The sequence below is a fragment of the Medicago truncatula genome, chromosome 3 (assembly GCF_003473485.1).
Source record: "Medicago truncatula cultivar Jemalong A17 chromosome 3, MtrunA17r5.0-ANR, whole genome shotgun sequence".
NCBI classification, from domain to species: domain Eukaryota; kingdom Viridiplantae; phylum Streptophyta; class Magnoliopsida; order Fabales; family Fabaceae; genus Medicago; species Medicago truncatula.
The window spans coordinates 43,830,399-43,856,654 of NC_053044.1; the positions used below are offsets into that span (position 1 = coordinate 43,830,399).

The window sequence follows — 26,256 nt, forward strand, 5'->3', positions numbered from 1 at the left end:
ATGCAAATGCTCAAAATAAGTAAGAACATCAATAATAAAAGTTATGAACAAAGATTAAAAATAGTCCTCTTAGCTAGCTAATAAGCATTCATGCTAACTTGTCTCTTAGTGGACTTGACCTAATAGTTTAAACAATGTAAAGAGGTCTCCACTATTAATCAAAGAATCAAACTCGGTGATATGTTGTTGAGAATGCTTAAAGTCATCGACCACAAACTTGATATCCATCTCAAAAAGCGCATCTATTAAATGTCAAGAGGAGAGCCCTAGTGGAACATCACATTGGATCAAGAGCAAGTTGGACACCAATCTTAATTTAAAATCTTAAGGTATTATGTATATTAGTCCTCTAACTTATATATTTTTCAATATTCAGTTATCCATTTAATATGGAGTTTCTGACTCGCTTGTTACACAACAATCTTCCTATCAAGTGGAAGCTTTTTCATTCCATTTGCATTGCCATTGCCACAACATCAATGAAATAGACCATCGAACGATTATTGTCAGAAAGACTTTCGATACAAGGAGTTTGATCCTTTAGTAACTATCGTCTTTGTTATTGTTATTGGGTCATGAGGGAAGGCATGATAGATCATCACAAAGGAGAATGTATTGGTTCTCAAACTTTAAGATAAAAATATTGAAATGGTTACACATAACATTGTGATTTGATTCAAACCTTATTTTCAAGATTTCATTAATTTTTATCATTTTGCTTATATATATCTAAAATCTTTTTGCAGTAGTGATATATCTACAATCTTTTAAAATAACTTAAATTGACCAAATTTTGCTTGAACACAAATATAAATAAAAAAGGTTTAGCCACATCCACTTAAATGAAGAAAAAAAATTAATCATATTATTCAATTTTTTTAATTATATATGTGTCTAACCATTTTTTATCTGTGTTTGCGGAAAAAATAATTTATCCTTAAAATTTTGGTCATAAGGACAAAAAAAAAAAAAAAACTTATCTAAGTTGTTTGTACTAGGGTGCCACGTGCGTGGTATGGGCCCAGTTAACAACCGAAGGTGAACCGTGGCTTGAGGTGAAATGTAAAAATTAGATCGACATAATTACTACCGGCACGACAACGCTGATAAAACATTTGATTTGACATCACCTACGTTGGTGTCTTTGTCTCTTTTATTATTCTGTTTCTTCTTCTCCACCGTGACCGTCTTCCACTCTCACTCTCGATCTCAATTCCACCATGGCTTCCTCCCTCGGCGACAATTTCAACCTTCTCTCCCCGAAACAGGTTCCTTTCTATTTTCTCTAATCTTTTTCATATTTCAAGTAACCCTTCTCATTCTCGTTCTTCGAATCAGCAAGAGTTGGTGAAGATACTATTGAACAATGGCCAAGACCATCTCTTCCGCGATTGGCCGGCACCCGGCGTCGACGACGATGAGAAGAAAGCATTCTTCGATCAGGTTTCAATTCAATTCAATTCCCATAGCATAGATAGATCTGTTCTTTATATATATATATATATATATATATATATATATATATATATATATATATCTTATCTTATCTAAACGACACTCCGTTTTTTGTTTCTTAGCTTGTTCTACTCGATTCTAGCTACCCTGGTGGTTTGGAATCTTATATCAATAACGCCAAACGACTCTTGGCTGATTCCAAAGCTGGAACTAACCCTTTTGATGGCTTCACCCCTTCCGTAAGTCACAATTATCACTTTTCTTATATTTCTTTCTTCCTCTTTATTTATTATATTTTCAACATTCCACATTTTAATTACTATACTATTCAATTTTAAGATTAATTTCCATGCAATGTTGGTGTAAAACTTTTTACACATGCATCCAGTCAAAGTGTCACTTTTCTTAAAATATCTCCAAAATTATCTGTATGACATGATCTGTTCTTTTGTGCATGTTCGTGGAATGGAATAATGTGTAAGACTGTTTAGTAATGATTTTGCAGGTTCCAACTGGTGAGACATTGACGTTTGGTGATGAGAATTTCATCAAATTTGAGGAAGCAGGTGTGCGTGAAGCTCGCAGAGCTGCTTTTGTTCTTGTTGCTGGCGGTCTTGGTGAGCGTCTAGGATACAATGGGATTAAGGTATACTACATTTATCAATTTTTTGCTCTATCATTCTCTGTGATGATCACATCTTGTATATATAAGTTTGTTGTTGTTTTGTCAAAATCAACCAACATCCATTTTATGGTGTTAGGTTGGTTGGTGATCATTGTGAGCTTATCAACTTAAATTTTATGAATACCAAAATTTTCAATGCAGCCATAGAGCTAGCTTAAACTAAATTTTAAGGGAGCCAAATTAAATGCTACCTACATTTGGAATATTTTTGGTGGATCTTGATTAAATGAAGGTTATGATGAGAAATCTAATTCCCGAACACATTATTATTACATTATCTGGAGAAGAAGCCATGTGTTTAGACTAGGATGACCCTGTTAATAAATACAATATCTAGTCTAGGTGTACGGTAGACCCATTCAAAGTACCACTGATTAGCTTTCCTTTAATTCATACATGATTAAACATTTCAATTTCATTTTCTTGATGGGGTGTACTCTCTCATCTGCCACTGCAAGTCTCTCTCCTCTTGAATCAGAGGTTTTTTTTTTTCTCCAATAAATAAATTTTTATTTTAAAAACTTGTGACTCCCTCCATCACAACAAAGCATGAGAAGGGATTTAATTACTACTCCCTCTGTCTCATTTGAAGTGTCTCATTTGAGTTGTGCGCGGTTATTAAGAAAAAATGATTAAGTGTGTTGGTTTCAATGATAAAACGAGTTTCATTTTATTAATTGTATTTAGGTGCGCTAAGATGCAATTAACAAGGGTATATTAGTAAAGAAAATGATAAGTAATGTTTCATTGGTATTCTAAAGTGACCGTTAATTTGAGACAAAAAAATATTGCAAATGAGACACTTATAATGAGATGGAGGGAATAGTTCTTAACCATAGCTTTTTCTCCTCTTATTTTAGGTTGCTCTTCCGGCGGAAACAACTACGGGAACACGTTTCTTACAACATTACATTGAATCCATATTGGCACTTCAAGAAGCAAGCTCAGACGGTAATTATTAATTGTTTTTCCAATATTGAGTCATATTTAATCATCCGATTTTGTTAAGTATATGGTAAAACGAAAGACTTTGAGAAACTTGTGTCAATGGCCTTTCTATATTGTACCGAATTTCTATGACTGAGGGTCCATTCATTATGACGGAAAATAACTTTTTATATGCTATTATTTTTGGAAAATGACTTGATATTGGAATAAACAAAAATCATTTGAAAGTAGCCCCCTAGAAAACATTTCTGGTGAATTATTTTTTCTTAAAAGGCATTTTTTACAGAAATATATGTATTATGTGAAAACATTTTTAAAATGACATGACATGTAATCATTCTCTCATAATATGAGTTGTAATAGTTGACTGTTACAACAAACATAGGAGTTTGAGCAAAAGGCCGTTTTACTTCTCATAAAATGGTTTCCAAAAAATATTTTCCACTCTAGAGAAAGAAAGACTACTTTTAGAGTTTCTTTTCCTTTCTCTTTCAAACAATAGCCTATCCTCTTGTGGTAATTAATATCAGCTATAATATATTAATTACCTATGATATTTCAAGGTATGTTCTAGTAATGGGTGTGCTTTTTAACTTTCAGGCGAAGGCAAGACACAAATTCCTTTTGTTATTATGACCTCTGATGACACTCATGGGCGTACCTTAGAGCTATTAGAATCAAATTCTTACTTTGGCATGCAACCCACACAAGTAACACTCTTAAAGCAGGTATGTCTTTTATGTCTTGCGGAAAGTTCAATCTGGCATTAAGTTTTTTAAATTATTAATTTTGAACATGATTCAGGAAAAAGTTGCATGCTTAGACGATAATGATGCCAGGCTTGCACTGGATCCTAAAAACAGATACAGAATTCAGGTATTGTTGGATATAAGTCTGATTGCGTTATTTTAACAAAAGGCAGAGAAAAAAAAGTGTTCTGTTAAGGTAAAATATTGGATTTTGAATCAAAGTCCGTTCTATTAACCGTTTCTCTTTGGGTAGACAAAACCTCATGGGCATGGTGATGTGCATTCACTTCTTCATTCCAGCGGTATTCTGAAAGTATGGTATGACTCGAGCAGCTTATAGATCTTTAAGACCTATATATATATATATCTCTTCAATTTCATTTTTCTGATATATAAAGACATTTGATAGAACTTTTAATTACATGTTTCTATGTAATTTAAGAATGTTTCAAATATATTTGGGCACAAAAAAAACCGCCATGTCACACTAAATATCGGGGTCAATTCTATGGTGCACAAGTGTAACAAGTTTTGCATCATGCACAAGCCAGTTTCCACCATTGGATCAATAAATCTCACTATTAAATTAAATGAATAATTATGTGACTTTTGATCCAATGGTGCAAAAGACACTTGTGCATGGTGCAAAACCTTTTTGTTTTTGCATGTTAGACAAAGCCTAAATATCAGTTGCCAATTCTAAAAGGCTCTTTGTATTTCGTGATATGCTTTGATCGTAAATTTGATGTGATGAATGTATACTTGTTAGGTATAATGCTGGGTTGAAATGGGTTCTCTTTTTCCAAGATACAAATGGACTTCTGTTCAAGGTTAGTTGCTTTACCATTTTATACTTTCAACTTATCTTCTCTTATTTCCCATCGGTATATTTTAAGTATTAATTCGTGGAAGCAGGCAATTCCATCAGCACTGGGTGTCAGTTCTACCAAGCAGTACCATGTTAATTCTCTTGCAGTACCTCGGAAAGCAAAAGAAGCTATTGGTGGAATTACCAGGCTCACCCACTCAGATGGTAAGTTGATTGTTTCATCCCTCATAGGCAAAGACGATAGTGCTGAATGCTGATTCTGGAGTTGCGTATGTTATATTAATGTGGATGAGAATAATAAACTTGCATCATAACACATAGGTATGATGCTGAAACAATTTTGATGCTGATCTTCAAACTATTCACTTGAGCTAATACAATTTATAACTGTAAGCCTGTGAAATCTTAACGAACCAAGTAGCTTTTTCATACCCTCCAATTGTGTGTATAGTGTATACTACTCTATTTTCTTATTTTCTTGAGGATTGAATTGCTACCTAGTTCAAGTAAATAGTTGCTAGGATAGATCCTTTTCTTTGAGAAAAAGTATTTGGTGTTAGATCACAGTTTGAAATCCATATCATTTGATGGTACTTATATTTTTACATGCTTGGAGGTTTTTTTCAAATTTATTAGTATTATATAAATAATATATCTCTGACATCATTATGTCAATGAGATTTTTTATGGATTTTCAAGAATCATATGTTGAGCACATGATCATTAAAATGACAGGAAGGTCTATGGTGATAAATGTGGAGTACAATCAGCTAGATCCTCTTCTGAGAGCAAGTGGATACCCTGACGGTGACGTCAACAGCGAGACCGGCTACTCCCCATTTCCAGGAAATATAAACCAAGTAATCTTTTTCATACTTATCTCAGTGTTATCATCCTCCCTCCCAGCCGTGGAATTTTTCTTTTTAATTATCTATTGTGTGGCTGATTTGATAGTTTACTTATCTGCATTATTATCATGTCATATTGGTGTGAGCTTTCAGATCATTGTGCATTATGTTTGGAAATTTGAATACTGGACATTTCAGGCTTTGATAGCAATGTTTTAGTTGTGATTGGTGTTATATGACATCATATCCTTACATAATTGAACTGCATCACGATTATGCCATGATTGCATGGTGACAATCTCTTTCTTTTCTTCCAGTTGATTTTAGAACTTGGTCCTTACATTGAAGAGCTCACAAAAACCGGAGGTGCCATACAGGAGTTTGTTAACCCAAAGTAATTCTTCTTTCTAATACTCGCTATACTATATTATTACTTCATCAATTCGGTGTAGCATGCTTCAATTTTCTTTGATTACATTCCATGCTTTGTTGTTGCATCCGATTTTGCTTTACCATTTTCTTTTCTCTCGTCTTTCTTTTTTCTAGATAGATGATTGATGTTATTCTTTACAGTATGAACTATTCCATATGGTTTGTAGTTCAACTACAAACCAATTCGAATAGTCCATGCTCTAAAGAATAAATCACACTGTGGTTTATCTCACTGACTTAATTTATCTCACTGTGGTTTTTTCTCTCCTGATATATCACATCTACAATGCTGTATTTACTACTGTAGGTATAAAGATTCCAGCAAAACTGCATTTAAATCGTCAACTCGACTTGAATGTATGATGCAAGACTATCCTAAAACATTGCCCCCATCTGCCAGGGTTGGCTTCACGGTAAATTATCTATTTGAGAGCAGTATATAATTTTAGCGAATCTTATCAAGTTTGACTTTCATCATTTGAGATTATCTTGAGTTATAAATGGAGTCCATACATGCTGTGATGTCGCTTTATGGCTGTGTGATTGTTATGCTTGGTGCTACCTAACTGGTCCTATGTAATTGTTGTGCAGGTGATGGAAACATGGTTTGCTTATGCACCTGTGAAGAATAATGCTGAGGATGCTGCTAAGGTACTCCTTAAATTTTAATGCTAAAGTTCATACATGCAGAAACAAAAGAAAGTAAAAAGAAATAGTGGAAGTGTTTGATTTCCTAGTTAAGTGTATGTATTCAATTGAAGTAGATTGGAAAGGTCTTGCTGCAAGTTTGTGAAATTAAGAAATTTGGATTCGAATTGAAATTTTTATGGTATAAAGGTTGAGTAATGGTGTCTTAGGTCCCGCTTAGTTTTTTTTCTTTCACTTTTCATTTTTTTAATTTAAATTTGCAAAAAACAATTTCCCAATATTCAATGTTTTGTTAAAGAAATATTGGAAACAACTTCTAATTGTTTTTTGGAAACAACTTCTAATTGTTTTCTGTGTTTTATGTACAGAACTTCAAAAATAGGAAATGCACTAAAAAAGTGACATTTTTGTAACTATAGGTGAAAATAAGAAATGAAATCATATAATGGAAACAAAAACAAACAAACCCTTAACTTTCTAAAAGGTTTTCACGATGGATAATTTCATGTACTTGTTTTTATCTGAAGGTGCCAAAAGGAAATCCATACCATAGTGCTACCTCTGGAGAAATGGCCATCTATCGTGCAAATAGCATTATTCTCAAAAAGGTAATTAAGTGATTTACCCTTGTAACCTGCAAGTCTTGAATGCTGCGACACAGGTGTTTTATTTTCTTTTAATCATTTTATGTTCTTTCCATTTGAATTAATTTTGTGAAAATATTTGCAATAGAATTTCAATTCATGTTTTAAGTACCTTGAGTCCATCGTACAGAATAAAGAAGAAAAAGAGAGATGCTGACCATAAGATCTAAATTGAGTGGATTGGATTGCTTTGGGCGTAATGTGATAAAAAGATAACACTCAAAGCTCAAAGTAAAATTTTATTGCACAACTATAAAACAAGCAATGTTGCATACTGCTACTGCTGCCTGTTGCATATAAAAACTAACTAGAAATTGAACTTAATGTCACAAAGATGAACGAGCTGATAAAATTATCAGGGAGAAATTTCTGATAAGCCCCTTTGCAGCGAAGATGCTAGAATTTCGTATTAGGTGATTTGAGCAATGTACGGAGAAGACCTTAGAAACAATAGAAAGGAGAATAGATCTGGTTTCCAATTGCTAAAACCATCATGTCTATTTTGTGCTTTTGTCCTGACTGCCTAGATACCAATTGCTAAACTATAATTGTTATAATAAACTCTCTGCATTCTTTTTTCCCTTCCAGGCTGGTTTCCAAGTAGCAGATCCAGTATTGCAGAATTTCAATGGTCAAGAGGTTGAAGTTTGGCCCCGTATCACATGGAAGCCAAAATGGGGTCTGACTTTCTCTTCAATCAAGAGCAAAGTCAGTGGAAATTGCTCCATTTCTCACAAGTCTACACTTGCAATCAAGGGTCAAAAAATTTTCATTGAAAATCTTGCCGTAGATGGGGCTGTTATCATAGATGCCGTCGACGATGCAGAGGTATGCCAATACAATTTATGGGTATTTAACCATGATGAGTGTTTTGCTGCATTTGCATACTAACTATTTGGTAGGAATAGTTACAACTTGATGTAAGAAAGCACGATAGTGTAGCCTTTTTTCCTACACCACCCCCTACTCAGTGTCGTTATCAAATTTTTTGCATAGGTTATCATCCAAACTAGGTATGGTTTTCGTCTATAGGTGCTAATAAATGGTTTGGACATAACATAAGTTGAATTGTCAATAACAACTGTGGAACCTAACTTCTAATAAATACATCCACACTTGATAAACCAGTTGTCCAAATTTATACAGAAAGTCTTATTTTATTTTTCTTTTACTCCGAACCCTGCGTATGCGGGAGCTTTAGTGCACCGGGTTGCCCTTTTTTTTATACTAAATTCTCAATAACGACTGCACATGCTATAGATATTCCATTCTTATTTTTAATTACTTTTATTACCTTAAATTATCCCCACCACTATCTCTTCAAAAAGTAAATGAAGCTTGAAACTTATTCTATTCACTTGAATGCACATGCCTGTGTTTGATTGAATCTTTTAAATTAATGCGCCTTTTTTTTATGAATTATATAGGTAAAGGTAGGTGGTTCAGTTCAGAACAAGGGTTGGACTATCGAACCAATTGACTACAAAGATTCCTCAGAACCTGAGGTATTGAGAATCAGAGGTTTTAAATTTAACAAAGTTGAACAGGTGGAAGAGAATTATTCTAAGCCAGGAAAATTTCAGTTCAAGGGTTGAAGATGCATTTGTGTAAAGAATATATAGCCCTCGTGCTTCATTATCTATTCTTTATTCTCTTGTAATGTGAGCTATAAATTGGGTTTGGGAATACCTTTTTAGTAGTAATAATAATGTTCAAAGTAGTGACATTAAAGTTTTGAAGGGTTTTTCGCACAATGGCACCGGACTCCTACCTAGGTTTCTGTGTGGAGTAACTGTATTATTATTTTGTTTATAAGATAAGATTAGCTCCACCTTTGATTAAGGGGAATTTTGTGCATTATAGTCTGCAAGGTGTAAATGATATGATCCCCTTTTTATATTGGGACGTTTGAAATTTAATAAGTTTGATTTAGATGTTTAACTTAATTGGTTGAAGAGAGAAGTTTCTTTTTTTATTGGTATAGTGGGGAATGAGATTTTATGCAGTTGCACAGCATGACGTTGTAGTTAATGTTAGTCGTCTGATTGAAAATTTACGACCAAGATCGTTTTATTACAGCAGCAAATTTGGTCCGTCTATTAGCCAACACATATTCAAAAAGCACGCGAGAAGGGGAATATAGTGACCTAGGTTCGAACCTTTCACATAAAATGTTCTCACATTCAAACCACTAGAATGTAACAACAACAACAACAAAAGAGGTAAGTTATTATTTATGTTTTTGGAGAAAAAGACAAGTTATTTGGATACTGGAAACATAATTTTAAAAGACATGTATAAAGGAAAGTGATAGAATAATTAACAAGGATGTTATTTGTTTTCAAGTTTGAGTGAAACACTCACGAATATTCCCAAATTCTGAGCACAAGGCCAAGAAGGTCCCATGCAATACGCAATAGTAAGAGCAAGAGACTTGTCTTGTCCCATGAGCAACCTTGTAGGACGATTGAAAAGAAAATGCTAAACGGATAAAAACATATAAAGAAAGAAGCAATTAACTAAAGACTTCAAATCAAATTCTTCCATTTTTTTTGTCCTTTTTTTCTTATTTATATAGTTTTTTTTTTTTATCAATATGTTTATTTCATAATCCTCCGGTAAACATAATGGTATCCATGTAGTTTGGTTGGATTCTTTAAAAAAAAAAAATGTAGTTTGGTTAGATATGTACCCTTCATCCAAACAATCAATGTTAATATCATATTTTCATTTAATTTATTTTAAAATACACTCAATTATCAAACAAATTTTGCGTAGAGAATATATTTACCGATCTGAACTCCAAAGTACCTAAATATTTACCTTTGATGATTTTCCAACAATAAATGGTTCAAATAGTAAGAGATTTGAGCTTCCTTATACAAGTAGTGAGGGATTTCTGACTCTTGTATATTGAAAAAACTCAGTTGAGAAAATACAACAAACATTATGTTATCAATATGTTTTTTAACAAAGATCAGTTATCACTAAACGATAAAGACTTTTAAAGTTTCAAATGATTGATTTTAAAGTAGCATTAATTAAGGTGGTGGATCTAATCTAAGTACAAGGAATATGCTATTAGCTCTTTACACGTGCTCTCTACAATAAAGGTCTCCCTCCCTACCTTCTGTTAAGAGACACGATGCACGCAGTACGCACCAAACACGCATTTGAATGCACTTTAGTAGTCGGGTCTATCATGAGACACTCTTTAAGTATTTTAAAAAAGTAATTACTCTTTAAAAAAGTTAAATATTTTTATTTCTAATGCATTGATTACATATATTTTCATAAATATTTACTACTTATGTTCCTTAAAAGTGTCTCAGAACACTCGTTAACAGTTTATTTTCATAAACTACTAAATCAGAAATTACAATGAATACGATATGAGTGAATTGTCAATACTGTGCCCTTGTAGAGAAAGGACAAGGCATTTCTGGATCTGATTTGATTCCAAATCCATTATTACCAAGAAAACAACAAACTTTTATTTTTCATTGACTCTACTAACTAAATTGTCAATTACTAACATGTTGATGGTCTGCTTTTCTTTTACAATTTTTTTGTCGGAATTCGAACTTCAAATCTACATTTAATTTTTTTTTTTTGAAACGCTACACTTAAATTATTATATTTAGCAAATATTGTATTTAATTGTATATTTATATATTGTATTTGATTATAAATTTTTATTATATAGGACACTCAAATAATTTTGTTAAATAAATCAAAATAAACTCTCTTTAGTTTTTTTTGTTGATAAAATATTATTTCTATTGTGTGAAAATTTTCCCCTTATAATGAGATTAAACAAAGCAAAACTAATTAAAACTTAAATAATATTATAAAATATAATAAAATTGCAAACACAATAATTTTAATGAACATAGATCTTGGATTTAAATCCATTTCTATGAATGTTGTTTAAGGAGAGTTTTATTGACTTTTGTGATCATTCATGACTAGAGATTAATCTCTACAATTACATGCAAATACACGATTTATATTGTATCATTTTATTATATTAATTTTTTAAAACATCAACTAATATTAGAAAATCCTATTTCCTACATTAATATAGTTTTTTTTTTTAAAGATGATAAGTAATATAGTTGTTTGTCATCAATAGTAAAATATAACTAGAAGACCGTAGAAATTGTTCTCCTTAAATTCTTAAATAAATTAGACTGCCATCAGTTTTTTCTTTTTTACACGACTTTCAGTTTCTATGTGCTAATATTCAATGTGCTAATTTTGAAACACATTTTAATATTGGTTTAAATGTGTCATTATCCCTGCACTTTCATCAAATTTTGACATTGGTCCCTGCACTTTTATTTTGTTTGGCATTGGTCTCTGCACTTTGTAAAAATATTGGTATTGGTCCTGTTAAAAAAAAAAAAAACACAAAACCAACGGAGTGCCACGTGGCCCAATCATTTCACGCCACGTGGCACCAATATCAATATTTTTACAAAGTGCAGGGACCAATACCAATATTTTTACAAAGTGCATGGACCAATTTCAAACAAAAAAAAGTGTTGGGACCAATGCCAAAATCTGATAAAAGTGCGAGGACTAAAGACATATTTAAACCTTATTTTATAATAAAGTGAAGCTTTCAAGCGCATGCTACGAAACTTCCTGCAAATTGCATTTGCATCAACCTTCGACCATTCTCGTCCATGTCATCAATCAATCAACATATTTTTTTAGCTATGCTTTCGTACAAAGGGTAACTTATTATGATTGCATATATCTCTTGTTAGATATTTATTTAATATAAAATTATTCATGTGCATCCGTTTAATAAAAAAAAATAGAAATTAAAAAAGTCTAACAAAGTCTTTGCAAGTAATGTCTATATAAATAAACATGTTGTGATTTGATGACTTATTAAAATAATAAACACCAAAGTATATAAGAGGAGAGAATAACATACACACTTTTCACCAACAACAAAAAACAGTGCATCAAAAATTCATAACATACCCTTGATTGCTTTTATTAATTATTACATGTTGTTTATGAATATGTCTATTCTATCTAGCACTGATTTGCATCGTATTTTTGAGAAGCTAGATACAAATTGTGATGGTTTTGTGAGCCTTGAGGAGCTAAACTCTGTGCTCCAAAGAATATGCAATACTAGTTCACAATTTAGCTTAGAAGAACTTGAATCTCTTGTAGAAAAGAAGAGCCTAGACTTCAATGAATTCTTGTTCTTTTACAACTCTATATCAAAGGAGAAGAATGAAGAGAATAGAGGAGGTGATGAAGATGAGAATGATGAGTTGGAGAGGGATCTTGTGAAGACTTTCAAAGTGTTTGATTTGGATGGAGATGGATTCATTACAAGCCAAGAGCTTGAGTGTGTGTTGAAGAGACTTGGATTCTTGGATGAAAGTAGTGGGAAGGATTGTAGAAGTATGATTCGGTTTTATGATACTAATTTGGATGGTAGGCTTGATTTTCAGGAATTCAAGAACATGATGTTGATTACAAGTGTATGATTAAAGGTATATTATTTTTGTGTATGTAAATTATAACTGGTCATTAATTTTTCGATTATATGTCATCATTATGTCAAGTGTACGTATAAATGTTGTATGTTATTGAAAATCAATATTCAGTGCATATGAAAGTCTAAGATTGTTCATCCAAGAAAGAAAAAAAAAAGTCTAAGACTGCTAATGGAGAATGCTGCTAAAAGTTGTGTAATTATTACTAAAATAAAAATAAAAACTTACATTTTTAAGATAAAATTTCTACTAATAAATTCCTTAATCATTATCCTTATGGCACCGGATAGTAAGAACTTTGTTAAATTAGTCAATCCCTACTACAAGAAATCAGGTGGCTGACCTAATTATTACAGGCTCCAAGTTTAATCTATTGGAGTTGGAGTCGTCAAATACAATTAATTGATCTTATTATTACAGAATTCATTTGAATTATTATAACTTGGCCTGATTTTAGTTTTAGATGAAGTCCATTTTTCATTTTAGCAATACGTGTATTTTCACAAATAAATTGCGTAAGACTAATTATTGTAAACATTTTTTCACAATAATAATGATAGAGAAAATATCAATTCAAATGAAATGGATTCAAAGCATATTATTGTCTAGAGCAATAAATTAATGAAAGAAGATATATGATGGTATTAACCGGAGGTAAGAATTGAACTCAAAACCACTCTTATCACTCTACTTCTTAACTCTCTCGCCCAAAATTTATTGTTCTTCAAACGTACTATTATAAGTTATAACTACCTAACATTATTACAAGAAAAATACTAAAGACGTATTATAAATGGCATGGCATGTCATGGAGAAAAGTATACACCGTGACCATATTTTGGAGGCAAATATTAAAATTGCATCTAATTAGAGCTATTAATTTTGAAAGGTCAATTGAACCCAATTACTTATTGAAAGGGCATCCCAACTTCAACTTGTTCTTGATGATCACTTAGACTTCATTCCCTCATGTACATATGTACATGTCATGGCTGGCAAAAGACTGATTGAAATCAATAAAGGAAATTGCACCAGTAATTGGTGATTTTTTTCTTCTAAATTCTTGGACGGTGTATTATATATACGTGGCAATTTTATTTTTTTTAAGAAGTACGTGGCAAATGTTATTTTTGTGAAAAACAAACTTGACTATTTTTTGCCAGTCTACAAAAATCGAGAAGTTATGAGGAGATTTCATTTGATGACATTATTTACTTCGACAAACTCGACGTCATCCAGCTCACATGACATGCATATATTCCATGTTATTATGTGTGATCTAGAATCAGTTTGAATAGTTGTATATTTTTCTTGGGCTACTTGTATGAGTTAGCATCATTTAATTTTTGTGGTCTAAACAAATTAAGTTGATTGATTAAGTGTCATAAGCATATAAATATAAGAATTATATTTTTGATAAACTACTGTACATATGAAATACTAATTACAACATACACATAATCGGAAGCGGATTGTCTCCCGTGAAGTTTCTCTCCAGTCTTCTCCTGTGCAATCTTAGTCTTTCCTTTTTAAAGACATATATCAACGGCTACGGTTAAAACCAATTAAATCACAGATTTTGTCTCTTTCACAAACCATTTTCTGCTCCATCCTGCACAGGTTTGCGACGGTGTGGGGAAGTTGCGATTGAAACCACGGCCGTGCACGAATACGTACATTTCTCACAGCGGATCTTGAAGGTTAAAATGGCAAACACATTTTCAAATACGATCTCTAACTTCTCTGCGAATACGTACGTACCTATTCTCTCGCTGTCTTCTCTGTTTAGGGTTTCATTCTCACTTTCAAATTGGTACTCACCGTAATCCACCATGGTGGTGCGCCTCCGCCGCACAACATAAGGAAAAAAGGATTTTGAAGGAAGATGGAAAATAGAGAAGGAAGGACAACCGTCGTTGTTGTGGTTTGCCGCCACACGTCTCCACCGCGCAACCACCGTCATTACTATTCCGCCGCCGCTGTTGAGATGGGTTTGGGAGGAAAGTGGGTTGAGATGGGTTTCTGAAATTAAGAGTGAATGAATGGCAAAGAAACAACGTGAGGAAGGACATAAAAGAAACGAATGAACTTGTAAAATAAAAAATAAAAAAATGAATGAAGGACTAAGATTAATTAAGATGTCATTAAAAGGAATGGATGGCTAAGATTATTTCACAGGAGAAAACAGGAGAAAATTTCCACTGGAGTGGATCCTCTCCCCACATAATCCTTCCATAATGTATAGGATCATGCACCATACACATTTTCCAACTTTGGAAAAATTCATGGAAATAATCATGTACCACTTTCCGAACTTGTATAGGATCCTCCAATAATACAGTGTCATTTTTATCATGAATTTTCTCAAATTTACTTCTCATCTTCCTGCAAGTAGAAGATGCATGAAAAACGTGAATTGACATCTCCATCTTTGAGTCAAAAACTTCCCTTATCATGTTACGTGTTTAAACGGATGATTTTATAAAACTTAGTGTGAACAAAACATGCAATTAATAAGATTTGTTTGTAAAGCAAAGTTGTACGGTAAAGTCTTCCATTACATTTTTTTTTTTTAATTAAATTAAACAAATCCCGGTCTTCTACGAAAGCCAAAACCATGCAACTCGTTGCTTGTTGAATTGAATATTTTGTTTGTTTGAAGGAATTGAATATTTATGATTACGACTTATGTATTTAAAAAAGGGTCATGTTAAGTGCCCCGGGTACTGATTAAGGAAGTTAAAAGAGAAAGTTTTAAATTTAAAATGTCACTTTTTATTAAAACCTTGAATGCACAAGTTTCAATGTAACATTACTATATTTGGCTTTCTTAACCGGTGCCCCGAAGGTACTGGTTAACATTTCCTTTTAAAAATCTACATGTAAATACTTATAAAAATTGATTGGCTAAGTTATTTGGAATTTATTAACCTTTAAACAATAATTTTATTAAATATAAACATATAGAAAGACTATTCAATTTTTTTTTATCCTGTCAAAAAAAATTAAGAAAACGGGGGTGCAAATGAGAAATCATAGGGATGGTAAAGCAGCAGCGGGCTAAACGAGCCGACCCGACGGTTTGAGCCCATTTTGACACCCCTATAAAAATCCTCTGCAACACCATTTAAAATAATGAAATAAAAGAGAATGCGAAATACTGGAAGACATAGACCTAACACAGTAAACCGCATAATCAATCGAAACATGTATAGACAAGTCAAATACAAGAAAAATGGTCTAAAAAGAAAGTGAAGTAAACACGCAGAAACCACAGGCACTACCTAACGAACCCACATATGGGCGCGAAACTAAAAAAAAAAAAAAAAAAGTGTTGTGACTTGTGTGAGCCTCCACTTCTCAAGAGGATGAATTAATCAATGGCCAACACAAACCTATTCACCTACTAACAACTCCTTGCAACGATGGCAAAAAGCAATAACTCTTTTGAGCCCAACAGTCATGTGTCAAACATATAGAATGACTAGGATATCACATCCGTCTGAATTCAATAACAAGGGTTGAAACAAGATATTAAAATGGTACCGACACTGAACATAAAACCTTAAAACCTACACATCTCAACAAAGCTAGAAACAATCAGAGAAGCATAGGTGGAAACACGAAACAGGGACTGACATCATGAGACGCAGCAGTGAGAATGCGGCGGTGCACAAAATCATGACACAATCACATGGTGTTGCCACCGGAAAACAGCAATGTTGTCGTTTTAATTGAACCAGTGAGTGGCGACGGTGGCAAAAAATCCAGCAACAAAACCCCTGCCCTTCGGCAAGGAGGCCTTTGAAGTACGGTGATGGAATGAACTTGTGACATGAATGCACCTATTGTCTGATTACATCTACAAATTAGTTTTATCGTCCCTATAAAACAGGTGTATACTTTTTAAGCCAATGTTCATACTTTTTTATCAACACCGGAACCAAAGTGCCGTGATATTAGAACACAGAAATCAAAAGGTAATCCAAAGGGTAAACAATGCCTTAGAGAGGCAACTGCTCTAGATGCATCTTAAACTGTAGTAGTAACAGCAGTATATGGAATGTACAATTTAATACTACCACAGAGTAATCACCCACTAAGAATATAATCCAAACTTAAGTTTCTACCATGCTTAAAGCTGACTACAATAACTTCCTACACCGCATTCCTATAACCCTAGCGTGGCTGCAGTATTAACCTGTTTGGCAAGATAAGCTTCATATATTTCCACAACTAAACGAGGATTAGTTTCCACCAGCTCCGTATAATCTTCATTTTTAGTGAGGTTGTCCATATTCTCCATGATCACTGCCAAAGCTGCATCTTGCAATTGGTTGGCATTGTGTTGATGTGCAAAGGCAAAGTTGACAATAGCTTTCTCCCAATTCAGTTTGGAGATCAAATACTTCTCACAATACGCCTTAAGATGCTTCACCTGATATTTTTCTCCTAAAACTAATAGGTTACATGCCATTTGGTTATCAAGGCATGCTTCAGCAGTGTACAAGTAGTTAACAAAAGCACGAAGAGCATCGTACGATACATCAGCAATCTTGATGGTGCCACTTCGGCTTTCCTCCATATCATTCTCAAGCATGGCTCTGAAAACTGGAGAGCGACTAACCTATTCAAACAGCTAACAGCTTTAAAATCATTGAGTAAGGGCACATTTACTATCAGATTTTCATAGGTTAAATAACAGAAAACTTCAAATTAAATCATCAGTGGATTAAGTCTTAAACCCATAGGCCATATCCATTATACTCTCATTTTGATTTTGGACAAGATAAGCAATACATCATAGAAGGGTAATCAACATATTTTTCCTGTAATTAACTAACATATTCAAGTTCCTAGCATGTGATTCTTCGGAACAATTCGTCCTTAACTCTTAACAGAAATTCGTTAACTACTTCAACCTAACCACATGGTTATTATTACTTTTAACATTTTTATGATTTACAGCATCACTATCAAAAATCAAAGAGTAAAAAATAAAAAATAAAAAGGTGAAGAGAGAGAGAGAGAGAGGGCACTGACGAGAACGGCCTTGTGAGCGGGAATGGAAGGAGAGAAACTATCACCGGACGGAAGAAGGACAAGATCGGTGGTGGAAGGAGCATCAAGAGGAGAAGCGAGAGTGAGGAAGGAGACTTTGGATTTGAGGTCTTGGATCTGACGTTTGAACTCCTCTTCGGTTTCGTTGGCTTCGTCGTAGCATTCTTTGCAGGTACCGGCGTCGTCGGGGTCGTAATCGTCCTCGCAAGAGAGACATCTCATGGTGACGTTATCGTCGTCGTCGTCGTAATCGCTCTCGGAGTACACTGTGCAACGGTGCCGTGGCATTCTATCTGATTGTTTGATCGATCGATCGATCGATACGATTGATGATGGATGGATTGAAAAGGGTTTTCTGTCTTTCGGCGTCGCACGGTCTCTCTCATTTCACATATATACACTTACACTTTTGCCCTTTTATCTGAGAAATAATATTGGGTTAAACAAATAATTTTTGCTCACTACCTCATTTCATTATTTAAATGATATTTGTAATTTTTTTTTAATCAAGTAGTCTAGTATCTAAAATTCTTGAAGCAACTATTAACGATTTCGATCTAGAAATGCTTGTAGAAAATATTTTGTGTGAACACTTGAATATTAAAGACAAAGTTCAAAGTTTTTGTACGAGGTTCAAAATTTTTATTAGATTGTGGTCTGATCCATAGTAGTTAATAATGGATAGCGGCCGATCTCAAAAATGCTATAGCAGGATAGCGCATAGCGTAATGACCGCTATTTCATAGAGAGCAAAATAGAGTTTTATATAAACAAAACAGAGGATTGTTTGTACAAACTACAAACAGAAACAGAGAGAGCATAATGGAGTTTGGAATCAATAATAACAAAAAAACTAGAACAAAAAAGTAACAGGACAACAAATTTTGAGATTGTTAAACAAAAAAATAACAGGATAACAAAGCAAACACGACAAAATGAGGAAGATATACAGCAAAGGTGAAGAAGTTTCACAGAACAGCAGAAAAGCAGAGAGAAGGTGCATTTTGCAGATAAACACGATTTTGCGTAAGAATAAAAGAAGGAAGAGAGAAGCTGAACTTTTTAGGGTTTGATAAAAATGTCAAAAATACCCTTGTTTCTTTTAAAAAAACCAAGGACAATTTTGTATTTTCTCTTAAAATGAAATAGCGATTCTAAATCGCAAAACTGCTACGAAGTGTTGCGCCGCTATAGCACCGCTATCTCACACCGCAACATTATGACTTGTTGCGTAGCGCTCCGGCAGGCGCGACCGCTATTGACTACTACGGTCTGACCTGATCAACTGCACGATGTCCAGTGCGGTGAGTCGTTGTCCTCGTAAGCTTGGAACGACATGAGGCGGTGTAACTGCAAGCACTCATACAAGAGCAACGAGCACATCAACCTCACATGTCTCGATGGGATGCAAGATTTGTAAGAATATTCATTCAAATTGATATAGTACATCGATACAATGCAAATTTAATGCCGCTAAAAACAAAAAGGATGAATATGTAAACAAACTCACATCATATATGTTAATCGCATGAAACGACGGAGTACCCATCTCTACAAATATGACATATTCAAGTTTCCATATATTTGAATCTGCAACGTTGACGACATCAAAGTTATTGATTGGATGTACACAGCTCAAAGTTAATATTTCAACCTGAATCAAATAAACATTGTTCTAAGACGGAAAATAAAAAACACACCGTACAAAGACGAGAAATTAAATCAAACAAAGTCGTTTAAAGACTACGAAATCATAAAAATAAACGAAATATGACTGAAAATACGTGGAAATCACTTATTTAATTGAAACAATTTTGATGGGAGATTTTTGGTTAAAATTGATGATAAATCACCTCTCTTCGGTAGACAAAAAGAATGAAGGCGATGAAGGCCAATGTATTGGAAGGAGAGAAGAGAGAAAACACAAGACACCTATTTATAACTGATAAATATAAAAAAGAGATAAGTATAATTACCGATAAATATAATAAAAAAACACGAAATAAATATTAAAAGGGACAATATTTTTTTGAAGAAAGCAAGGTAAATATTTGTCACATATAAATCCCTTCAAAAAATGTTTTTCACATTTTTTTTTATATTTGTGTGTATGGTCAAATATTTCTCATTTATTTATTTTTTGACGTTTATTTCACCTAGAGATAATATTGGAATCCTTCAGAATAATTCGTGTTTCATTACTCACTTGAATAAAATCACTTGATTATTTATCATTTATATTTAAACAATATTAGGTGGATAATAGAGTAGTGGTAACAAATGGGGATAAATGCATTTACCTTTTTGCGAGAGAGTAAAAAATTGTTCCAAGAAAAATACTAACCGTCAGAACGCGGAAATATGAATAAGTTGAAAATAAGTTGAAATAGGCGTCAGCGTCGGTTCCAAAACAACAACAACTCAGATAAGACTAGCTTTGGCGTAGCAGCGCCACCACACTCAGGCAAGTCCACCGTTTTTCTCACACTCCCCTTTTCACCAATTTCATCTTCCATTTTTACTCATCACTCTCAATTTCACTTCTCACCAATTTCATCTCCATTCACCACAACCAAACACAACTCTCTTTCTTTTGTTTTGTCTTTGCTCTCAATTTTCTTCATTTTATTCAGGAGTAAAAGAGTGGTATGTTTTAACTTGAATTTCTTTTTTTGAGTGGTTTTTCACTCTGCAACGTTATTGTCTCAGTAAATCTGGTGAAAATCTTGGATCTTGGAAGTTTTTTTTGGCTTTAATCTCAAACCCTAATTTTGTTCTGTTGAGAATTAGGGTTTTGTATTTTTGTTGTTTTGATATGGAAACTGATGAAGAAGGAATGGAAAATTCTGATAACACTGAATGTGTTGAAGGTGTTCGGTGTTTGAAACGGAAAGCCATTGATGATGGGTTGCCAATTTCCAATGGAAATGGTGTTGTTGAAGAGAGTAGGCATTCGGAAAGTGAAGCTTTGAATGACTTGGCGATGTTTGCCAATGGAAGTAGTGTTGCTGATGTGGCCGAGGTTTTGAAAAGTTTGAAAAATGGGCTGAATGGAAATTGTGTTGCTGAAGAGGCTCGAGAATCGGTAAGTGAAGCTGTGAATGATGGGGCAGTGTTTTCCAATGGAAATAGTGTTGCTGATGTAGCTGAGGTTTTGAAAAGTTTGAGTAATGGGGTGAATGGAAATTGTGTTGCTGAAGAGGCTCGAGAATCGATAAGTGAAGCTGTGAATGATAGAACGGTGGTTGCAAATGGAAATTGTGTTGCTGAAGAGGCTCGAGAATCAACAAGTGAAGCTGTAAATGATGGGGGGGTGGTTGTGAATGGAAGTCGTGTTGCTAAAGAGGCTCGAGAATTGATAAGTGAAGCTGTGAATGATGGGGCGGTATTTTCGAATGGAAATGGTGTTAATGAAGAGGTTGGAGTCTTGAAAAGTGAAGATGTGAATGATGGGGTGGTGTTTTCGAATGGAAATGGGGTTGCTGAAGTGCCTGTGGTTTTAAAAAGTGATGTTTTGAATAATGGGGTGAATGGAAATGGTGTTACTGAAGAGGCTGGAGTCTTGAAAAGTGAAGCTGTTAGCAATGGGGTGGCAAGTTCAGGTGGGTTTGATTCTGGTGATGGGGGCTCTGGTGGAGTGACGTGTCTTCGAACTTATAAGAGGCGAAAGTATGATAAGTCGAGTTCAAAAGGCAAAGCGCAGGAGGATTGTGGAAAATGCGTGGAAAATGCGAGTCATATAGCAGACCAGGTTTGCTTTCCTGCTTTGTTTGTTTTTTTTCAATATGTGTACACTGTACCTATGATTCCAAAATGGGTGATTGGAAGGAGGAAATATCAACCAGAAAAATGCTAATGTTTATTTAGAATTGAATGCGATTTATGTGTCAATTTGTTCTTCAACGTTCTTGATTTCTAGATGGTTTATAGAGTTGCTTATATTTATAAAGTTTCTTAATAAGCCCACTGTTTCTGCTCTGAAGAGTAAGCTAAGCTACATTTTGGTAACTTTAGGATCCTGCAAATTAAATTTGTGAACTTAGACAAAAATATTGTGAGAACTTCCACACACAAAAATTAGGTTCATCAGTCTTTTATGTTATGTTTAATGTTTTCTGTAACATTGATTCGGTGATGCGCCTATGCCATTCTAGTTAACATGCAAATCCAGACCAAAGTACTCAGATTTCAGATGCTAGGGAAATGAAATGATATACTTGATCTTATTGATCAGGGGCTATCTGTTGAAACTTCAATTGCAAGATGGCACTAGTTTATTACTTTTGCTTTATTTATGTTGGGCAATGCCATGATAATATCCTCAGGCATCTATTCTGTTTTGATGGAAATTTATTCTGTGCTTAAATAGAGGCTAGTTGCAACTTGCAACCTATGTCCTGCATATTTAGAATGGTGGGGATGCAATTTACGAGGGGCTGTTTCTTTGTATTGTATAGGAAACACTGCATTTATCTACGATTTCATTGATAATGACATGAGATAACATTCAGGTTAAATCTTAAGCCATATTGATATGCATTGGGTGTTTAGTTTGAGCGTTGAGATTACATTTTTCTCCCTTTTCATCATAAGTACAGTATTACTTCCTTTAATTTCATAAAAATCCTGCTGATGGGGTTCAACTATATCACAAGACATTAAGATTCTGTCTCTGGCAGATAGATGTTTTGCAGAACAATAAATCCTTTTCCTAGTTATTTCTTAAGATCTGTATTTTTTTTTTTAAATTTAATTCCAGGTTGTGAAGGAACCCTTAGATGCAACTTTAGGCAATACTGCAGATGATTGCGCCCATAGACATTGGGGAAACGTGGTACTAAAACAGTTATACCAGTCATTAGGCAATAGCAATGGTGGCATAAAGGGGTGCATAGGGGAAGCACTAATTCGACATCAAAGTTGTGCCACTACAGTTATGGTTGGTTCTTCTTCTACAACTACCTGTAATGCACTTACTTGACTTATCATAAGCAGTTTTGATTCCTTCAATTTTAAGTTCCAACTTACTTTGACAGCAGGGAACTTCTAAAATTGGCAAAGATGGACAAGAATTCTCTTCACAATTTGATCGTTTATCTCATAGAACACGAGCTGAAGATAATGGGCATGCAAATGTCATGCAAAATGGATCTTCTAGTGAACCACATGGCCATGGTGTGACTGAGATGTGTCAGCGTGTGCTCTGCAATTTATTAACCTCAGATAAATTCAATTCATTATGCAAGATTTTATTTGATAATTTCCAAGCAACGAAGCCGGAAAGTGTATTTGATTTTAGTGTCATAACCTTAAGGATGAAGCAGAAAGTCTATGAACAATCACCTGAACTTTTCTTGTCAGATATTCAACAGGTAGTTTTTAGCAGTCTCTTTATAATTAGACACTTTATTTATTCATATATGGTGGTTTGACACAAGTCAGATATCGCAGACAACTGAATCCCAAAATTTGATGTCACTTAGAAGCTACTCATAAGAGTTAAGAGTTAAGACTATTCTCCATAGTTTGTTTGATGATTTTGAGCATAAAATGTTTATTTCTTTTGACTATCTCTTCCTCAATGTTTAATGCTATTTATACAAATCTGTTGATTTATTGTGTATCACTGCTAGTAGAAATCGTAATATGGTTCACTGGGTTATTATAGTATTGTTTGAGGGTACTTCATAGTATGTTCCATGTTAGTTGCTGGTTCTTATTTTGTATGGCTATTCCTGATTTGTAATTTAGGTCTTTGGAAAGCTTCAAGATACATTTAAGGAAATTGTTGCTCTTTCTAATAGCCTTTCCAATATATCAACAGATTCCTACTCTAAGCTGGTAAACAAACTTTGTCAAAACACTAAGTTTCACAGTTTGTTCTCTGCTCCTATTTGCTTACCTTTGTCTAAACAGCAATCTGCCATACCTTCAGGTTGGAATTTCTGCGCAGAGCACATCTGAAGATGAAAAACAAGCGGTAAGAGTTTTAGAATTTTGTTTTGATATTTCACGAGCTGATCTATGCAGGTATGAGATATGTTAAAATTTAGCTAATTTTTTTCCTCTAACAGTGCATCAATAGCAGCAGTCAGACACTGTTGTTTTGGTTGGGATATCGTGAGATAAAGTTTGTGTAGCTATGCGTACCACATGTATTGGAGATACATGCGTGTCCTTTGTTATACTGAGCAAATATGAAATTACACCATAAAAACTATCAAATGTGAATAGGCAATTAATTGTACGGGAAATCTTAGATATTTATTAATATCTTGTCCATTTTAATATAGAATGGTACATTTAATTTTTTTTTTTTTGTGGTTTTTCTGAGATACATGAACATGACGGGATCAGAAAAGATTTTCTGATGGTACATAATACTAACAAGTAACAACTGTGATTATATATATTTGGTTCCAAATGTATATATCATTACAACAATGGATTCCAACTGTGTTTATAGGATCTGCTACAAGAATGAAAAAAATTAAATCTCACATACTTGAGACCTATATTTTTTGATTTTTTCTACCTCAACTTTTTCTCTGGTTGACAGAGAATGACATGAAGAATTAAGTTATCGATTCCCAAGCCTTAAGGATTTGCTTGAATAAGACAGGATGGGGACTTGTTTGGTTTTTTAGATGTGTCTGACAGTCCTATGTCCATGATGCAAATAATCTGGTTGTACTGGAAAATGCCTGTCCATTTATGAGTATCAAATGCAGTTCATTTGATATGTTTAAGGCTTTGCTTGAGATATTTACTAAAATGAAAATGGGAATTATTTTGGTTTTGTCTTTGTTAATCAGTTCTTTTTACCAGGAATTGGACTCTCACATGAAACCGGAGCAAACGGAAGAATGCGCTGGTTGCAGTAGTTGTGGAGAAAGGGCAGATGGTACAGACTGTTTGGTCTGTGATTCATGTGAGAAGGTGTACCATTTGTCCTGTATTGAGCTTGCAGTTAATGAAATACCTCACAAAAGCTGGTATTGTGCTAATTGCACCACAAGTGGCTTTGGCTCTCCGCATGAAAATTGTGTAGTATGTGCGAGGTTGAATGATACAAAGATGCCGAAGAAAATAATTGGTGATGAAAGCCTCCCTACAAATGAGGAAACACTTGATGAATTTGATGATGATTCAAATGACTGCTATGATGGGATTCAAATTTGGACAGGTGGAAAAGAAACACTCAGTTGCAAAGTGTGTGGAAATAAAGCCATCAAAGGTGAAAAAATAAGAATATGTGGTCACCCTTTTTGTCCAAGTAAATACTACCATGCAAGGTGTTTGACAAGCAAGCAATTAAATTCATATGGCTATTGGTGGTACTGCCCTTCTTGTATATGCCAAGTTTGCCTCACCGATCAAGATGATTCACGGATTGTCCTCTGTGATGGCTGTGATCATGCATATCACATCTATTGCATGAAACCTCCACTGGATTCTATTCCACAAGGGAAATGGTTCTGCAGAAAATGTGATGCTGGAATCAAGGCAATATCCCAAGCAAAAAAAGCGTATGAGAGTAACCAGCTGAGAACTGGTGAAACTGTTTCAAAGCCAAATGCTAATAACAACTGCAACAATAAATTTGTAGAAGAATTGGAAAGTTGTGGTGGAATGGACATGCTTTTAACTGCAGCCAATTCTCTGAATTTTGAAGAGAATTTGACCGAAAACCAGTTTGAGTAGAAGAGGACATGGGTTTTCTTGAAGGATTTGTGAGCATTCCGGTTATTGCTAGTAATGACTTTAACTTCGTTAACTGTTGATACCCAACTATTTTACATTCTGTGCACTTTTTGGATGACTGACATTTTGGTAGGTTGTATAACTTTGATAGATTTCCTGACTTTTGGATACATCACATAGAAAGACCGGACTATAGAGGGTAAAAAGCAAAAGGCATAATCAGAAATTGTTGTAAGTGCTATCTGCAAGAGCAAGTAGGTCAGATACCGTAGTATAATGTGGTTGATCTGAAATTTAATTTGCTGCTTTGCTTGTTTCATGCAGTGTGTAGTATTTTGGTTTGGGATGTTATAGGCTAACATTTCTCTAAACTTGTACAATTAATTTCATCTATGCTGAAAAAACAAAATATTGAGGAGTTTAAAAATCAATCATTCATTACCATTTACCATTTCCATATACAGACTGTTCTGCACCGCCCTCCTCTTTATTTGTGTGTTGTGTTTGGTTTGACAGGGGAGGGAGGATTTTAATAGAGAGGAAGTGTATATTTTTCCTTTTCTTTTTCACTTTAGTTATTTAATGTTTTTCTCTTCAAATTTTCCTATTTTTAGAGGGGAACTGGAATTCGGTTAGGAGGGATTTCAAAACAATTAAATTTAAAATAACTCCTTCCCTCGAACCAAATGGATTCTAAGTGAACTCTTTGTAATTGCAGCAGCATG

The 26,256-nt window shown here is 34.0% G+C and overlaps 4 protein-coding genes across 6 annotated transcripts; 3 read left to right on the forward strand and 1 right to left on the reverse strand.

Annotated features, from left to right (window-relative positions):
- The first annotated feature begins 1,069 nt into the window (after nt 1-1,069).
- On the forward strand, nt 1,070-9,179 carry LOC25489712 (UDP-sugar pyrophospharylase). Its single transcript, XM_013605867.3, has 17 exons — nt 1,070-1,268; nt 1,339-1,443; nt 1,578-1,694; nt 1,961-2,101; nt 3,001-3,091; nt 3,689-3,816; nt 3,893-3,964; nt 4,091-4,155; nt 4,607-4,667; nt 4,753-4,870; nt 5,402-5,526; nt 5,832-5,908; nt 6,254-6,359; nt 6,538-6,597; nt 7,122-7,202; nt 7,827-8,066; nt 8,666-9,179. The coding sequence occupies exons 1-17, from the start codon at nt 1,221-1,223 to the stop codon at nt 8,831-8,833; spliced, it is 1,803 nt and encodes a 600-aa protein (XP_013461321.1). The 5' UTR covers nt 1,070-1,220; the 3' UTR covers nt 8,834-9,179.
- Nucleotides 9,180-12,135: 2,956 nt separating this feature from the next.
- LOC25489713 (probable calcium-binding protein CML44) lies at nt 12,136-13,009 on the forward strand. The gene has a single exon (XM_013605868.3). It carries the CDS (start codon nt 12,263-12,265, stop codon nt 12,755-12,757), a length of 495 nt encoding a protein of 164 aa, XP_013461322.2. The 5' UTR covers nt 12,136-12,262; the 3' UTR covers nt 12,758-13,009.
- Nucleotides 13,010-16,666: 3,657 nt separating this feature from the next.
- Nucleotides 16,667-18,241, reverse strand: LOC25489714 (BTB/POZ domain-containing protein At4g08455). The gene is made up of 2 exons (XM_013605869.3): nt 17,810-18,241; nt 16,667-17,393 (listed from the first exon to the last, which is right to left on the reverse strand). The coding sequence occupies exons 1-2, from the start codon at nt 18,113-18,115 to the stop codon at nt 16,938-16,940; spliced, it is 762 nt and encodes a 253-aa protein (XP_013461323.1). The 5' UTR covers nt 18,116-18,241; the 3' UTR covers nt 16,667-16,937.
- A 1,921-nt stretch (nt 18,242-20,162) lies between these two features.
- LOC25489715 (PHD finger protein EHD3) lies at nt 20,163-26,016 on the forward strand. Of its 3 annotated transcripts, XM_039831650.1 has the most exons (7): nt 20,163-20,291; nt 20,698-21,578; nt 22,587-22,766; nt 22,864-23,199; nt 23,579-23,668; nt 23,763-23,807; nt 24,656-26,016. In XM_039831650.1, exons 2-7 carry the CDS (start codon nt 20,811-20,813, stop codon nt 25,529-25,531), a joined length of 2,295 nt encoding a protein of 764 aa, XP_039687584.1. In that variant the 5' UTR covers nt 20,163-20,291; nt 20,698-20,810; the 3' UTR covers nt 25,532-26,016. The 3 variants fall into 3 exon arrangements, with proteins under 3 accessions (XP_039687584.1, XP_024635041.2, XP_024635042.2); XM_024779273.2 differs by having other exon boundaries at nt 20,195-21,578; XM_024779274.2 differs by having other exon boundaries at nt 20,195-21,578; nt 22,867-23,199.
- The last annotated feature ends 240 nt before the right edge of the window (nt 26,017-26,256 follow it).